General features: G+C 34.2%; 1 protein-coding gene across 1 annotated transcript in view; it reads left to right on the top strand.

Annotated features, from left to right (window-relative positions):
- The window catches only part of LOC144372235 (oxysterol-binding protein-related protein 11-like), a 118186-nt gene that overhangs the window by 70299 nt on the left and 29034 nt on the right, over positions 1–18853 (top strand). The window contains 4 exon segments of the mRNA XM_078035602.1: positions 814–1015; positions 5255–5400; positions 11429–11569; positions 17716–18214. Coding sequence (XP_077891728.1) covers positions 814–1015; positions 5255–5400; positions 11429–11569; positions 17716–18214 — 988 coding nt within the window.

Below are 18853 nucleotides of genomic sequence, written 5' to 3'. Positions count from 1 at the left end.
TCTCAACAGTCATTGTTATTCCATTGGCTATGTTTAAAAAAAGTAGACAAGACTCCTAATCAAAGCAGAGTGTATTAAATTCCTTTGACACGAAAAGCTTATACCCAGTACTTTTGCCAAAATTCAGCCTAACAGGGCCAGAAAATTAGGTTAGGAAAGAGGAAACAAGTAAACAATCATGTTCTCATTGCAGGTTCAAATTAAGCCTCACCAAAGGTGTAGTGGAAATGGCTGACAGACGGTATTGGAAATTAATTTTACTTTGGTTTTAGTTGGTTTGTTTTTTGCAGTGCAAGGGATCAAACTTAGGGCCTCACGTGTGCTCTTCCACTAAACACCCCCATCCTGATACTTTGAATGAAGTATTTGATCCTGCTATTAAAATCTCCTTTTGGGGCCTGGGGCTGTGGCTCAGTGGCAGAGTGCTTGCCTAGCAGGTGTTCAATCCTTAGCACCACATACAAAAAAATAAGCAAATAAAATAAAGGCATGCTGTCCATCTACAACTACAAAAAAATACTTTTTTGATGTTTTTTTCTGATGACTTGTACAAATTTATACTGATAATAAAAAGTGGCAAGACCTTTGGGCTTTGTTGCTTCTGGAGAAAAAGTACAGTAACCAAAAGTCATCGTTTTTTTTTCGTTTGATAAATAACTGACCATTAAATATTCATTAACTGGAAATAACCTAGCAAACTTAAAAATAGATTTCTCAGCCTAATATGTCCTAAAAATGCCTCAGAAGCTAAATATGATAACTAAAACGAAAGGATACATATTTCACAGAAATTATGACTGTTATTCTCCTTAGATGATGTCTCATGCTGAAGGACAACAGAGAGACTTAATTAGACGAACTGAATGCCTTCCTACTTCTGGTCTTCTTAGTTCCTTGGACCAGGATCTCTTAATGCTCAAAGCTACTTCCATGGCAACCATGAACTGCTTAAATGACTGCTTTCATATTCTCCAGTTGCAGCATGCATCACATCAGAAGGGTTCATTGCCTTCAGGTAAGTTATAGATTAAAGGTAATCCTAACATTGAGGGCTAAAACCTGGAGAGGACTGCATCTATTATTGTTCTCACTCCAGAAAATCTTTATAAAGAAAAGGAAACCAGTGAACCTCTTGTTTTTTTAGTTACTACACTAACATACATCCTCATTGTGCCGTTGGCTGAATCTGAAATGATTTTAGGTCTATTGCCTAGTAGCCCCGAATATTTCTTTAAGATCTCAAGTTCCACATGTCAAAAACTGAACTCAAAGCCCTCAACTCTGTATTTCTGTTAAAATTGTTGATATCACTATATTGTTCATTCAGTTGAACAAAGTAGAAAGATTGTTTTTATTTCTCAAGTTTTAGTTTAGTACTACTCATCATTTTTTATGCATATGTATATAAATATTTATCAGTCACCTTTTAGTTAGAAAATTAATATACATCTAGTATTTTAGAGCATCTGTTTGTTGAAATTCATTGTATTGGGGAAAAGAATGTTATTGCATAGAGTATAAAAATATTTTCAGTAAGTAACATTTATCTTCTATCAATGAAATGAATCAGCCTATCACATCATATTAATAATGAAACTTAGAATTTCATAAAAACTCATTATTCCAACTAATCCCCTTACTTATAAAAGGTATTTTAAAAAGTCGGCAAGTTTCTGCTCAGGAAAATGTTTACTTTAGTCAAATGCATAATGTGTGGATTCTATCTTATGTGCCTATATTCAGCATTTTCTAGCCAATAAACCATTTTAATAACAATTGTAAGTGTAGGTGAGGTCACTGTTGGAGAGGCAAATAAGTCCTGTATGTTTCCCTTAAGAACTCATAGTTCAATTGGGAAAGAAACATGCAAACGGTAACTGTAAAATAGTATACAAAGTGCTACTGACAATAGGAACAAAGTATGTGAGAAAATAGATGTATAGGCAAATATTTTTGATAGAAAAAGGTCTGGAAAAGCCATAAAGAAGCTACAAAGACCAGTTAATTTTGGAGTGAGAGAGATAGGTAAGAAGACATTCCAAAGAGAGAGAAGAACCTAAATTTGAATGGTAAATGTGGAGTGGTGTCTTGTAGAAATTGTTAGTAGTTAGTATAAATTTTATACTGTTATAAAGCAATGCACTCATTATAGAAAATTTACAAACTACCATGTAGTTTAAAGGGAAAAAAAAAAAGACATGTATTTTCTTTACCAACCAGAAACCACCACTGTTAATATAAAACAATAACCTTTTTTCCCAAGTTTTTCTTTTTATTTTCTATTTTTTATGTTACACACTTGGTCTTAGAAAATATATATGTTTGTGACATATTTTTTACTTAATATAAAAAATATTTTCCAAGTTTTTACCTGTTTTTAATAAGTAACATTTATTGGCTGCATTATATTCCTTAGGGACAGATGTATTTTGTTTAACTTACCTCTTCCCCTATGTTGAATATTTAGAAGAGTTACCTTGATCTATGAAATTTGGTTTAATTCTTTGGCTAGGAAAATGAAAAAGTATATTTCCAGTCTATGCTACTTAATTTAAAACAAAATCAAGTAGCTCAGTGCTAGGTATTGAATTAGATGCTCAATAAGTACTTGATTAAATTCTGTATAATATTAAAAATTTCTAAAAATTTTATTTGTGTGATTAAATTAACCCATTTGTTCCATTGTCCCAGATGTGAAACACATACAAAAAATATAGTATCTAATATAATTATATAACATTATTATGTAATAACAATATCACTATAATGTAATAATATTAATTAACATAATAATGTATATAAACTCTAGATTATGATTTCCAATCTATTTTAATACACCAGTGTCGATTTTGTTGAAATATTTGCAGAATTGAAAATTTGGGACTTAAACAGGTTTAATATTCAACCTTATTTAATATACGCTCTTGTTTTTAAATGTTTCCTTCATGATCAACAAAGCATTTCTAATATAAATTTAGATTTTTTTAAACACAGAAGTGTTTAAAAGTGAAAATTGTTTTCATGCTTCACAATGTTTTCGAATACAGGTTTCTGGATATTTGGTGGGATTTAATTAATTGGCATTGATATCTCTCAATGTAAATTGCCATCTTTTCCAAGTTAGGTCTGTAAGAATTTATTCTTAAGTTACTTGAGAATGAAATATAACTTGAAAGAAAAGTTAATTACCTTTTCACTCTTTTTTTTTTTTTTTTTTGGAGAAAAAGGACAAAGTAGTTTTATTGTTCTGCTGGCAAAGGAGAAATACAGGAAACTCCAGCCCCAGAATCTGTGATTCTCTCTATTCAAATTTTGAGATGGCAAGAAAAATAAAATCTAAGTTTAATGTTTAGTTTGCTAAGGGATTTGTTTGTTTGTTTTTATTTACTTAAAAACAGAATTTTGTTCTCTCACTTCTGGGGGCCAGCCTGCAGTCGAACAAGATTGAGAGTTGAGAGAATTTTCCCATGCCTCTCTTCTGGTGGTGGTAATTGGCAGACTTTAGTATTCTTTGGCCTGTAGAATTTTCCCCTTTGACTCCACATGACACTCTTTCTACATTTGTCTGTCTCCAAATTTCTCCTATTTCAGAAGTCTCAGTCCATAGATAGCTGACTTCATGGCAGGGATGGGGGGTGTCGAAATGAGGCAGAGCATTGTGGTGGAATAATGTGGTAAAGTAAAGCAGGTCAGGACATGGTCACCAAAAAGCAGCAAAAGAGCTATATAAGCTATATAAGGTCTTAATGTATGTTCTCCAGAGATTCAGTAGTGATCCTTGATTTAGATCATTGGTTTGAGAGCATATGATTGGTTTGATAAATAATTTTGTTATGGTTTTTCAGTCAGTTAAGTGAGCTTTTAAAATGGGTCTTTTAATTAGTTCATGTGTGTTTTATTTTTCAGAAGTAAACACATCTGGATATTGATATTAAAAATAAACATTTTGCTGGGCGTGGTGGCATATGCCTGTAATCCCAGCTGCTCGAGAGGCTGAGGCAGGAGGATTGTGAGTTCAAAGCCAGTCTCAGCAACTTAGTAAGGCCCTAAGAAACTCAGTGGGCTGGGGATGTGGCTCAGTGGTTAAGCGCCCCTGAGTTCAATCCCCAGTACCAAAAAGAAAAAGAAAATAGATATTTTAAGGTAGAAACAAAGTGTTTGCACTTCTTTTGAATTTTATTTATGTATTTACTTACTTTTAAATTTACTTTTTGTGCATTATTAGGGATTGAAACCATGACCTTATTCATGCTAAGTAGACACTACCAGTGAACTGCCTTCCCAGCTCATTTCTTTGGAATTTTATAACAGTCCCCCTGAACTTATCTAGAGTGTTCCTCCAATCATGAATTCCCTCAATGCCAAGTAAGACTGAATAAATCAAGATGTTCTAGTAGCCTAATGAATACTTTGTAATTAATTTCTCTGCTGAAAACTTGGATATTGTTATAGACTGAGTAAATTCCTTGCTCTTATAAATTTTTGCTATAGTAGTCTTAGTGTCCCATATTATAACAGTCAATAAGCTAGCTTCTGTGAAACCCAGATCAGCCTCTGAAATCAAATGGAACATTTTCCATTATTGATTAGGCATAGAATCCACTTTGTTAAACTAGTTGAGGGTAACAAGAGACCTTTGAGTCATTAACAGAGAAGATGACAGGTCTCCAAATGTGACCACTGTCTTTTAGTAGGTCAGCTATTATTTATTTAGTAGAAAGAAGAGTCTTTCAGTTTAAGTTATATGGTGCTTTTTTATGATTGAAAAAATAAGGACAGTATGTGCAATTTTTAAATTAGGTTCAGAGAGTTATTTTGATTGGTTAGAAAATTGCAATCCCAAATGGAAACAAATTTTACTATTTCACAGTCCAGATGCCTGACCCTCTAATGCCTAATTGCATCCTTTTTGATTACTAGAGGCAAATATTTTTATTGAGAGATGAGTGTATCAACTGGTTGGGAATATACTTCATGATTCACAGACTTGGCCAGGAAGTGAATTCAGTCCTATTCAGGGTTGATTTCTTTTAAATAGTATCTGATTTCGAGTTGTCAGTTGCTGTGTTGTAAAATATCCAATCATGGTGCTCATGCTAATGAGATCCAAGTCACTGTCTTTCAGGGTCATTTAACAGGTTGAATTGCTTTTAGTCTTGTAGGCTCAAAAAACAGTTGTTTATTAAAATTCATATCTGCTGAACTTTCCAGATTATGAGCAAGTTTCAGCAAAAGTTTTCTCTTACCTCATCAGGAACGACAATCGAGTGGTTAGAACCAAAGGTACCTTTATCAGACCACTATAAAAATGGATCGGATCAACCATTTGCAACTGAGCACAGTAAGCCTGTGGCAGTCCCAGAAGAGCAGTCTGTTGCAGAATCTGGACTGTTAGCAAGGGTAAGGTAATATAAATATATGGTTTTGATGTGTTAAAAAAAAAAAAAATCAAGAATCCCTGAAAAGAATCAGTTTTCTCTTTGTTATTAAAGCATTTGAGTCAATATAACACTTGCAAATTCTAAACATTATTGTTCTACTTTAAACTGCATTTGCTTCAGAAGAGGTCTCTTATTTTAAACTTGAACATATTGTATTTTCCAGGTTAAATCATATATCCTTTTTAGTTTTGGTTTAATTTTATTTGATAAAAATATATTTTTCAAATTCAAATTTTGCATGCTTTTTTTTCTAGAAAATAAGTTATATAATTATTTGCATAGTATTTATCTCTTATTTCTTACCCATTATCTTAGCTTAACATTGTTTACTAGATGTTTACTATTATATTTATAAACTTAAAAGTTTACTATTATAGTAAGCTTTTTGATAGCATTTTATCAAACCGGTTGTTTTAAAATTACTCTACTTAAAATAGTACATGTCAGGGTTTAATATTTAAAAAAATTTTCATTGAATATTTCTCAGAAGCCAAAGAGTATTAGTATATTCATAGATCTTCCACTATTATAAATCATATTATTATTTTTTTGCCTGTTATTTTTATGGCCACCATAATCACGTAGATAATTTTATTTTAAGCTATTTTTACTTGACTCTCTTAAATATTTTTTCATGTGGTTCTGGCCCATAGAATTAAAGTTTGAAAGGTTATGAAATAGGCTGTTGAGTTAATGTCTCCATTGGCAAATAACTAGTTTGTTATTCTTTGTTATTATAAATAGCACTTTTTTATCTTGTTTACTTTTTTCCCCCCTTCTCCTTTCTTTGGATTATTTTCTTAGGTTGTGTCTCAAGGAGAATTACTGAGTCAAGAGTAATGTGTGGTTTATGGTTATTTATATATTAGTAAATTTCTTTGTAAAAGAAATACGTGATATGGGGACTTGCAGAGCTGGTAAAGGCATTGACTTGATGAGGCAGGCAGTGGAGGCAGAGTAGGCAGAGAAGCAGGAAAAAGAAGTAATGCATGAAATGTTTTTTTTTCTGTAAAACTTTTTAAAAATAAGTTGAGTCAAGCAGTTAACTAGTATTTATTAAGCTATTAAGTATATGACAAGTCCAGTGTTAAAAAATGAAGGAGAAGCAAAATATAGAAGATAGTTCTTTTACTGAAAAGATTTGTAATCTGCTTAGAGTCCTAACATGTATACACTGAGACGATAATATGAAGTAGTACTTTTTTCCTTAATTGATATGGTTGAGGCCATCGGGATATAGACATTCAGAGAAAGAAAGACATATTGCATAGATTAGATGAGAAAAGCCTTGGAGACCAAGTGGGAAAGGAGACAGGATTTGAAGAGAGGAAGAGTAAGGGGAATCTCAAAACAGGAATAACACATGCAGGAATACTGCAGCATGTTTTTAATTTCCTGGTGGTTTTGAACTCACAATATGCTATTTTCAGACATGTGCCACTTAATTATTTAACCACTTTTAGCTTCAGTTTCCTCATCTGTAAAGCAGGGATGATAATAATAATACCTTATAAAATTGTGACAAGGAAGCTAGGCCTGGTGATGGATGCCTGTAATCCCAACTCTTTGGGAGGCTCAGGCGGGAGATTGCAAATTCAAGGCCTGCCCAGGCAACTTAGCAAGACCTTGTCTCAAAAGAGAAAATTAAAAGGGCCAAGGATGTAGGTTAGTGGTAGAGAACTCTTGTACCAGTTCAATCCCTAATACCATGGGGGATTGGGGGAAGTGATGAAGATAAAATGAATTTAGCAGAGCATATAACTTATGGGATATGGTCACTGTGTTGTCGGAGTTTACATTCATGTTGCACTCCAATGGGATGATACTCCCTGGAACACTGCTCCATAGAATACAGTGTAAATTTTGCTTCCAAAGAATATAAAAATCTTGCAGAAGAATTGAGTCATAATGGATAGATAGTAGGGTTATGGGCACAGGGAAGAATGTGATATGTAAGACTGCTATATGAAATTAAAGTATATGGTGAAATTAAAGTGTGATAGAAGGCTATGGAAGTATAAATGAAGACCAATGGATAGGCATTGTACGTTTCAAATGAAAATAAATTTGATTGTGATTGACTAGATTGGATCAAAGACAACTCCAGGTTTTTGAACCTAAATGACAAGATAGAATTGTGGTACTATTTACAAAGCTAGAAATTAAGAAGAAAGAGCTTTTTAAAGAGAATGTTTAATATGGTTCTGAACATATTGAATTTTACAAAGGAAGATATGTGATTGCAAATGTTTGTAAAAAGCAATTAGATGATGGAACTATAGCTTTGGAGAGAGATCAGTACTAGAGATAAGATTATAAGTAAAAGTTATACTGCAACATCTTCATTCTTCTAAAAAAGAACACAGAGCATGTTGGTGGTCAGCATAGAGGCTTATGCTACAAATGGGGCACAGCGTCAGGGAGAAGAAAGATTGCTGTTATTTCCAAATCTTTCAAAATTGTGCATAGAACAAGAACATAGTGTTAAGTGAAAAACATATAAATGCATAGAGTTTGTTTGTTTTTTTAAAAATTTTAAAGGATATTAGATTCTACTCAGTTACTCCAGAATAGACTTTTATTGCCCAAAAGCTTCACAGATGCCTTCTTTGAAAAATAAGTGTAATATAAATTGGAGATCTACAGCACAGTAGTGGTCATTTTGCAGCTAAGTAAGGAAGAATGAAGCCCATGTCAGGAATCAGGACAAAAATGAAGTTAATTTGAGTTTTGTAGACTACTGTGGTTTCCCTTTGCCGTGCAATCTCCAGTGCTCTGACTTCCTAGAAATTCAACAACTTTTGCTATTGTATTTGCTAACCCTTGTGGGTCTGGAGGGACGTTATACATTTGACCATGTTTATTTGGTGATGTGTTTTTACCTAAGCTTTTCTTTAAGAAAGGCAAGATGACCAAGAAGAGGCATTTCAAAAAGAAGGGAGAGTCTGGTGTAGTGGTGCACACATGTAATCCCAGCTACTTGGAGGGCTAAGGCAGTAGGACTGTAAGTTCAAGGCCAGCATGGAAACTTGGCATGACCCTGTCTCCAAATTTTAAAAAAGAAGTGGCGGGTCTGAGGATGTAGCTCAGAGTTAGAATGCTCCTAGGGTTCAATCCCTAGTGTCACCAAAAACAAACAAAACAATAAAAAACTTTTTTTCTTTTATTCACACCAAGATTTATAACTAATATTTAGTTGTTAATATAATTTCCTTTTGATTTTCTATTCTAATAAGTGAGTTTGACTATTTTTATGAGAGCTACATTCTTCTTTTTTATTTTTTTTAGTTGTAGATGGGCACAATACCTTTATTTTATTTATTTATTTTTATGTGGTGCTGAGGATCGAACCCAGTGCCTCATATGTGCCAAATGAGCTTTCTACCATTCAGCTACAACCCTAGCTCATCAAAATTATATTCTTTTGAAGAGTTATTCTGCCAGATTATATTTTCTGTAATTTAATATTATTTTCATTGGAGGAAATTCAAACCATAAATGGTAGTGTTAAAGCTATTTGGTTTTGGAGGGTTTTTGTTTGTTTGTTTGTTTGTTTTATTTTTTTGGGAGCTAGGATTAGACCTAGGCCCTTATACATGCTGAGCAAACATACTCTACCAACTGAGCTACACCCTACACCACCCCCTAAAAGTATTTGCATTATTAATCTGTGGCCTAGGTTCTAACCTTAAGTGTAAAGGTACCTTTTCAGAGGATTGGAAAACATTATTTAATAAAGACCTAGCAGGGTTTTTTTCTGAGGTCTCATAATTATTTAATCCCAAATGGCAATTATATTTGGTATCCATACATAGAGAGGAAGACGATCAACTTTTCCCCATTTTATAATGAGTAAATGTTTGAGTATACTTAAACTATATTATGCAACTGATTTATCCAATATTAACAGGAAATAATCTGACAAACTTGCTAGCCATTGAAAAGATGACTTGGGAAGTCTTTGTGATCTCTCCTCAGGGTCATAAAAATAGAAGTAATTCTGACATATAGAAACAATAATTGTCTGGTCTTAACATAAGGAAATAAATTACACCATTAATTGATTTATCAGAATGTTAGTTGAAATAGATTTCCTTGGCAAAAGGGAAGTTGAAAACAAAGATAAAAGGCCAAAGAATGGTCAGAAACCCATTATCTTTTAACTCTGTTACTGTGTTTTATATTTTGTTTTTAGCTTCTTGAGAATATTAGATTTTTGATTTTGCATCTGAGTAAAATTGGTTTTCTTTGTCTAGCTATGCGGAACAGTTTGGTTAGGTAGCATTTTTTTTTTTTTTTTAAAGAGAGAGTGAGAGGAGAGAGAGAGAGAATTTTTAATATTTATTTTTTAGTTCTCGGCGGACACAACATCGTTGTTGGTATGTGGTGCTGAGGATTGAACCCGGGCCGCACGCATGCCAGGCGATCGCGCTACCGCTTGAGCCACATCCCCAGCCCGGTTAGGTAGCATTTGATGATGGGGGGAAAAATCAAAAGCAAAGACATTAACAAAATCATTACCTTTTAAAATTTTTCATAACTTGAGACCAACTGATAAAATCCTGATATAAAGCTCTCTTGCACAGAGATACTAATGAGGCTTTCCAATGAAAGATGGGACATCAACCCCACATAAACCTGTAATGTGACAGCTGATAAGATTCTATAGAATCTTAGGATGTGAAACCGTTGTGTAAATAAAAATAAGTAAAAATTGTTTCTCTTAATCAGTCATTTGGAGTTAGGAGCTCCAAATTGAGAGCTAAAACATTTTCATTTTTCCAAGGGTTGTTTTTATTTTGGATAGGGGATGCTGGGGATTGAACACAGGGCCTTGTGCAGGTGAGGCAAGTACTCTACCAACTGGCTATATCCCCAACCCCCAAGGGTTGTTTTAGTGATCAATTGAAGAGCTGTACAGAGAATGTTTGTGGCATTATGATAGCATGAGCAACTATAGGATTTCAATATGTGGACCTAGAATTCTCTTGAACCCCAAAGTTTCATCCTGACAACTTCAAGAGTGAATGAATATCAAAATACAGTTTACAGTAGAGACCTGACATGTGCTTGCAGTCATTTTATTTTATTTATGTTATGCTATTTTTACTGAGGATTGAACCCAGGGGCACTTAAACACTGAGCTATATCCCCAGCCCTTTTTATTTTTTATTTTGAGTCAGGGTCCTGCTAAATTGTTTAGGGCCTCACTGAGATGCTGAGGCTGACTTTGAACTTGTGATCCTTCTGCCTCAGTCTCCCAAGTTGCTGGGAATACAGGCTGTGCGACCATGCCCAATGCTTGCAATCATTTTAAAATTTACTTCTACACATGCTGAATCCCAGTATTATATATAATTACAATGCTCCAATAATTTTTTTTTCTTTTTTTAAAATACTGAGTATTTAAATACTGAGTATTTAAAACCCAGAGGTACTTTACCACTGAGCTACATTCCCAGACCTTTTTATTTTTTATTTTGAGAAAAGGTTTTCCTAATTGCTGAAGCCAGCCTTGAGCTTGTGATCCTCGTGCTTTAGCCTCCAGAGTCTTCCAAGATCACAGGAGTGCACCACCATGGCTAGCTAAAAAATACTCTTATAGTTTTAGCTTTAAAAGAAGGAAATATTTAATTCTCAAAACTCTTAAAACTTAAATTATACATAGTGGTGAGGTCCCCAGGCAGGTAGTGAAAGCCTGAGATTCAAATGAAACATTCTTCACTCTTTTTTAAAAATTCTCTTTCTACAAAATAAATGTATTTTATATGGATGTCTATGGTAAAAACCACAAATTTTCAATTCCAGCAATAATGGGCTCTTTGAAGGAAATTCATTCCATGGCAAAATGATAGAATTTATTTTTTCAGATTATTTTTACCCATCCTTTGATTGATTTAGATTAAGTAGAAATTTCTTAAATTCTGATGTTAAACCTTTTATTAATGGGTATTAGTAACACTAGACTTGTTCTGTTTTACATCAAGGAACCTGAAGAAGTAAATGCAGATGATGAGGTAGAAGACACCTGTGACAACAAGGAGGATGACCTGGGAGCTGTAGAAGAGCAACGCAGTGTTATCCTGCATCTCTTGTCACAGCTCAAGCTGGGCATGGACTTAACGAGAGTAAGTAATGGTATAAACTGGCTATGGAGATTGGTAGGTCAGGACCATATTGGAAACTGTTAATGTTGTCAGGGCTTGTCTTTTAGATGATTAGTTTCTTAGTCTCTTAATCAACATTTCTTATTTTCATAAAAATCTAATGGTTTTTTGGTACAGCAGGGAGTGTAATAGTAAATCCTCTTTCTGAAAAAATAAAAGGGATCTATTGGTATACTATACTGAAAAGTCTAAGGAAAAGGATGTAATCTGCAAAAACCATAAGAAAAAATTTGCTGAATTGGACATGACTATGTTCCAATAAAGTTTTACTTTAAAAAGCAGAAGGATCTGGGTATGGTGGTGCATGCCTGATATCCCAGAAGACTCAGGAGGCTGAAGCATGAGGTTTATAAGTTTAAGACCAGCCAGAGCAACTTAATAAGACCCTGCCTCAAAATAAAAAATGAGCCAAATATGTAGCTCAGTGGTAAAGCATCCTAATGAGTCAATCTCCAGCACCCAAGGGGAAAAACAAAACAAAACAGGTCAGATTTGGTCCCAAGATTATAGTTTATAGATCCATCCTCTACAATCTTGCTAATTTAAAAGTGTGATCTAAAGGCCAGCAGCATCACCATCCCCTGGGAGTTTGTTAGAAATGCAGAATCTCAATCCCTAGTCCCAGACTTAATAGACCAGAATCTGCATCTTAATTAGATATCTGATTTATAAGTACATTAAAGTTGAGAAGCATTGATCTGTGATTTTTAATTTTCAACCAATCTTCTTTATTCACAATTAAAATAATTAGTGTGCTTTAATTTATTTAAACAATTAATCCATAACATTAATCTTGAAAGCAAATTTGGCTTAAAGCCTATGTATCTCTATAACATTAATTCTAAAAGCAAATTAGGCTTAAAACCTATGTATCTCAAATATCAATTACTATGGGATTATTTACCTTGAATCACTACTGATATGATTATGCATTAATATGGAATTTCAAATTGACTTATCTGTATGTTACCCTTAAAGATTTTGTTACCCTTAAAGATAATGAAAGTTTAAAGATTATTTTCAGTGACTTGTTCACCTGAAAATGCAACTTAAATAGAAAGCATTTTGATTTTAGCATTCACTTTAAAGCTCATAAACATCGAAAGCTTTTCTTTTTTACTTAATTTACTGTGCTTCATAGTAGGTTATTTTTTTTTTTAATTTATTTTTATGTGGTGCTGAGGATCGAACCTAGGGCCTCATACATGCTAGGCTTTTGGCTATTGCTTTAACGCTGAGCCCTAGCCCCAGCCCCTATAGTAGGTTTTAAAAGTGAACAGATTGCTTTTCAAAGTCTACTAAGGAACAGACATTTTAGGAATTAATAAGAACTCATTAATTATTTCATTTAACTTCAGTACTTCAACTAGTATCATTTTATTCAAGAAATATCTTCATATTATTGGTCCAGCAAAGACTTTATTAGGGGCTGGGAGTGTGGCTCAGGCGGTAGCGCGCTCGTCTGGCATTCGTGCGGCCCGGGTTCGATCCCCAGCACCACATACCAACAAAGATGTTGTGTCTGCCGAGAACTAAGAAACAAATATTAAGATTTCTCTCTCTCTCCCCTCTCTCACTCTCTTTAAAAAAAAAAAAAAAAAAAAAGACTTTATTAGTTGTGAAATTAGTAAAATGAGTAGTCATCTGAGGGGTTTGTTTGGTATCAGTATGGTGTTTCCTATCCCTTGGTAGATTTTAGGTTTAGCAGGCATAAAAACAATGTTGAGGTTACCAAGTATAAGAACATTTGAAAAGAATGTTCTAGTAAAACTGTCTCTTGGCATGAATACTGTACATATATACTTCTCCATATTTGTGCCATGTTAATTAAAAAGTTATGTGTTAATATTAACTGAGGACAAATTAGGAATAATCACGTAACATTTAAACGAATAGTACTTTTCAAGCAATATTAAGGAATCTGTGACTAAACTGCAGTGACACCTACCTCCTATCTAAACTATCACACCGATTAACAAATATCTACTGAGCCCATATTATATTCCAGACTCTGTGCTAAGTATTGGGACAACAAGGAAGAAGATAGCCATGGGCTCAGCCTTCATGTTTTAGTTAAGTAATATATATTTTCTCCACGTTGTAAATGAGTAATGTGCATTTTCCCTATTGGTCCTTTTTAAATAATATTATTATTATAATTAAACATGTCATAAAAATTTTATAAAAAGAAAAGAATCCCATCATGCCACCATGCTAATATATATATAGCTTTCACTTTGAAGATTCTTTTTTATTTTTATTTATAGGCAATTTGCTTCGTTTTCTTTTTCTAGTTACTATCTTTTCTTTGTTGAAATACGTTTTACACACAGAAGACTAAAATAAGAATACTTATAAACATTCAGAGAATAATGGTAAAATGAAACCCATTTACCCATCCCTCTCACATTAAATTATAGAACACTGACGGAATATGGAACCTCTTTGAGTGCCCCTCCCAGTTGTCACGTACTATTTCCTGAATATAGCAACTTAACTTGTTTTTTGTGTTAATCATCCTCTTAGTTTTCTCTATAGTTTCACCACTTGTGTTTGTACCCCATAACAACATTACTTAGTTTAGGAAGAGGTGAATTACCAACACAAGCTTAAGAAAAGGGCTATTTTGCCATTTATAGAGGACAGCTCCCTAATGAAGGGAGGCTAAACATTTGAGTCTCTGGTTTCAGCTTCTTATAAAATATTGAGAGTTCATAAGAGCCCTTTTTGTAGAAGACAAAAATTGTGAGTGAATCCTGTAAAATATATATGTCTCAGAACATTTGGTGTGAACCAGCTACCAGACTTTCAGCAAGAATGTGGGCAGAGGGAGTAAGGTGCTTAGTATTTTTTGCTTCTAAGCAAACTATGACCTACCTCCAACTCTCAGGAGCAGATTGAAGCCAGAATTCGACTGGGGGGAAATTAGTCTTCAGCCAATCCAGCAGCAGAGTGTGAAGTTGAGAGTATTGACTTCATCAGCAGATGGTCAACAGAAGCCAAATACAGAAACAGTTGAGACTACTTTCTCTAGGATGTTCTGTCCTCTGGTTTGGAAAGGTGATACAGTAGCAGCATGAAGTGTGTAGATGAGTCTTCCATGTCTGTCTCTTGAGGAAGAAAGTAACCCCTATCAAGACTAGAATGAAGCTCATAGTTTCTTCTGCCCTGAGTCAGAAAATCAAGACAAAAACAGGGTTAGTATGAGTTTTGTAGAAATTTCACTTTCCCTTTACCATTTGATCCTCAAATAGCATGAATTCCTACAAATTCCATACTTCTTGCCACTATATTTGATAACCATTCTGGATTTGTTGGGGTTTTCTATATTTGTGCATGTTTATCAAAGTCACATTACTCTAATCTGAACCAGGATTTCTTTACCTTTCTAGATCTAACTCATTCTTCTTTCTTAGTTTCCTCTCATTTTGTTGAAGCACATGCTCCCCCTCTAATTTCTGTGAAAGATCTGTAGAAAGGGAATGTGAAAATGTGTGTCTGAAATGTCTTTCTTATGTTGCTTTCATATTTGATTGTTAGTGTAGTTAGAATTTGTAACTTGTAAACAAATTTCACTCAGAATATTGCCTCCTTACTACAAGGTTCTGGTGAAAAGACTGAAGTCATTATGAGTGTTAATCTTTTGTAACCCTTTTTGTTTCTTTTTCTCTTTGAAATTATTCTGAATCTTTTTTAATGGCTCTAAGGATTGAAAGTAACTTGCACTTTACCGGGAGCTACTTTCCCTGCCCCATTCCCTTTTTTTTCTTACACAGGGTCTCCCTAAGTTGCCCAGGATGGCCTGAAACTTGTGATCCTCTTGCCTCAGCCATCCAAGTTCACTGGGATTATAGGCCTGTGCCACCATGCCCAGCTATTGTTCTGAATCTTGATCCAGGTTTCTTTTTATCTATTGTCTCTGGATGCTTGCTGATCTTTTTCAATGTGAAAACTAATATTTTTCAGTTCTTTGACATTTTCTTGAATTACTTTTCTTTTTTCCTTTCTTTCTTTTTTCTTTTTTTTTTTTTTTTTTTGGTAGCAGGGATTGAACTCGGGTGCACTCAATCACTGAGCCATCCCCAGCTCAGTTTTGTATTTTATTAGAGACAGGGTCTCACTGAGATGGCTTAGCACCTTGCCATCATTGAGGCTGGCTTTGAAGTTTGATCCTCCTGTCTCAGCCTCCCGAGCTGCTGGGATTATAGGCATGCACCACCATGCCCAGCCTTGAATTACTTTCTTAATGATTTTTTTTCTTTTTTTCCCCTGTTCTTTCTGAAACCCTTTAATGGCCATTGAACTCCCTGTTCTGATCTATTTTTCTCTCTTCTCCTCTAATTTTTTGGAGATTTTCTTACCTGTATCTGTTAATCCTTCTCTTCAGTTTTAACATTTGTTAGCATGTTTTTAAACTTTCTGAATTTTTCTTTTTACAGAAGCCTCCCTGTTTCTTTTTTCTCAGTTCTCTAAAGATATATATTTATTTATTTATTTATTTATTTTTGAATACTTTCCCCCTCTTGTGAGGTTTCTTTTTATTCCATATCTGTGTCTTTATTTTGGCCTTTATATTTCTAATTAGAGATCTGGCATTTCTTGGATTTTTGTCTATGATTAAGTTTAGGAAACAAAAAAAGCTGATTTTAAGTTTTGAACATGTGGATAATACTTGTGTTTTTTATTGTCCAGTAATCTGGATGGGTCATTTGTTGGGGAAGTGGTATCTGAATCATTGGGTTTTTTTTCTCTAGGATTGGTAATTTCCTAGAAGAAAATTTTCTCATCTCCTGTGTGGTTGATTAAACAACTAGATATTGAACAGGAAAAGAGTGTGGGCAGGAGAGAGTCTCAGCATCTAACATTTAATTTAAAAAGGGTTACTTACAAACCTTTTTATCAGCTGAGTGTCTGTACTCTTACAAGCCCCCTATATTTTCTAATCTAGAGAATTAACCACCTTGTTTCTTTTACTCTCCAGAAACTAAACCTCTGTACTTTATAAACAGATTTCACTCAGTCATCTTTATAGTAGCACTCCTCAAAACCTCCAGATTCAGAAGTACCTGGGGCTGTCAAGTTCCTGAGCTTTTTCAGGAATCTTTAATGTAAACTGCTTAAGGTTCACTTTTCTAATTAACAAACTCCTGAATTTTGTTACTTTTTGTGTACCTTTTTGCTATCTCTGCGTTTGTCTTTATATAGAATTTATTTAATGTCATTTAAATGAGATTTCAGTAGAAAGCAAAATTAAGATGTGTGTGTTCAGTTCATCACCTGAACCTTCATCATCTGATGTCTTTTGTGTCTCATCTTCAAAACCATAATTTTGAAAGACTATAATGGTTCATTCATTAGGTGAAAGTTCTGTATTTAAATTATCTAGGACCGTGTTTAAAATGTAAATTGTTTTAATTCATTTTACATTCTTTTTCTTTCATTCATATTATTTCTTTCCTTTAAGCTAGATTTCTGTAGGAATAATTACTATGCTAAATGGATATGAACTTCTTAGGGCTCTTGAAAAATATCACCAATTTCCTTTCACAAAGAGTTGAATCATTTTGCAGTTCTTCTCCAGTTCTAAGTGAAGTATTTAATCTTTCTTTTCTGCCTTTAGTGTCAGAAGTTCTTCTCTTGTACTTAACCTTAATTACAAGTTACAGGTTTTACTTTGCTCTGTGAACTCTTTAGTTTGTTCCCAGGAAATGGCATTTATTGCCTCTTCTCATATCTTGATCAATCACCTATAGTTTATTTTTAAGGTAAGAAAGGAGAAAAGACATGGCTCACATTTACTTTGGATTTTAAAACCATTTTCCTAGTGATACTTTTATTCAGTCTAAAAGTTTGAAGATTTTTTTTTTTTCCCTCTCTGATCTTCTCAGTATCCTAAATTTGGATTTAATCTTAACCATTTGGGCAGGCTCTCATTTCCTTGTAAGCATGCTTATTTTTTACTGAGACTAAATCCTTTTTGTTTGTATCTTTGTTTTGTAATATCTATTTATAATGAAATGCTTTCAAAGCATAATAATAATTGTCTATAGATGTACACATGAATTAAATTTTCCCTTTTTGATTTATTTTTGTTATTGTTGTTTTAGGTGGTGCTCCCCACATTTATCCTAGAGAAGCGTTCCTTGCTGGAAATGTATGCAGACTTTATGTCTCATCCAGACCTATTTATAACCATCACTAATGGAGCCACAGCTGAGGACAGAATGATTCGCTTTGTTGAGTACTACCTTACCTCATTTCATGAAGGCCGTAAGGGAGCCATTGCTAAGAAACCGTACAATCCTATAATTGGAGAAACATTTCACTGCTCCTGCAGGATGCCGAAAAGCGAGGTTACATCCAGTGTTGCTAGCAGCTCTTCCACCCAGGCAGTCACAAATCATACTTCTCTATCAGAAGATTCTTCAAGCCAGGTGGGATCAGACTATTACACAGTCAGATTTGTTGCTGAGCAGGTTTCCCATCATCCTCCAGTCTCAGGATTTTATGCAGAATGTGCAGAAAGGAAGATGTGTGTAAATGCACATGTCTGGACTAAAAGCAAATTCTTAGGCATGTCAATAGGTGTGACAATGGTTGGAGAAGGTAAGTAGAAAAATTGTTCTTCAATTTTTATTATCAAACAATAGGGGGCTGGGGCTGGGGTTCAGTGGCAGAGCACTTGCCTAGCATGGGTGAGGCACTGGGTTCAATCCTTAGCACTACATACAAAAATAAGCAAATAAAATAAAGGCATGTTGTCCATCTTAAAAAAAAAATTTTAAAAACTACAGTTTTTAATTTTGGGAATCTGTATAAATATTAATTACAAATTGGAAGTTTTGTGTGTACTGCTTTTTTTTTTGTCTGATTCCTAGTGTGTTCCAGATGTATGTTGAGGCACAAGAAAAGTGTGTGTGTGTGTGTATATATATAAAATTTTGGGGGGGGGCGGGGATACAGGGTATTGAACTCAGGAGAGCTTAACTGCTGAACCACATCCCTGGCCCTTTTTAATATTTTATTTAGAGATAGAATCTCACTGAGTTGCCTAAGGCCTTGATAAGTTGCTGTGGCTGGCTTTTTTTTAGTCCTCCGCCTCAACCTCCCAAGCTGCTGGGATTACAAGCATGTACCACCATATATTACAAGTATATCTGTGGACTAATGTGAATTTTTCTTTAAAGTAAATTATTTCTGATTTTAAGTATACTGGGGATTAAATGCAGGGGCACTCGAACAGTG

This window comes from Ictidomys tridecemlineatus, assembly GCF_052094955.1.
Source record: "Ictidomys tridecemlineatus isolate mIctTri1 chromosome 3 unlocalized genomic scaffold, mIctTri1.hap1 SUPER_3_unloc_1, whole genome shotgun sequence".
Taxonomy (NCBI): Eukaryota; Metazoa; Chordata; class Mammalia; order Rodentia; family Sciuridae; genus Ictidomys; species Ictidomys tridecemlineatus.
Note: the sequence above shows the minus strand (reverse complement) of the source record. Positions and strands in the feature narration are given on the sequence as shown.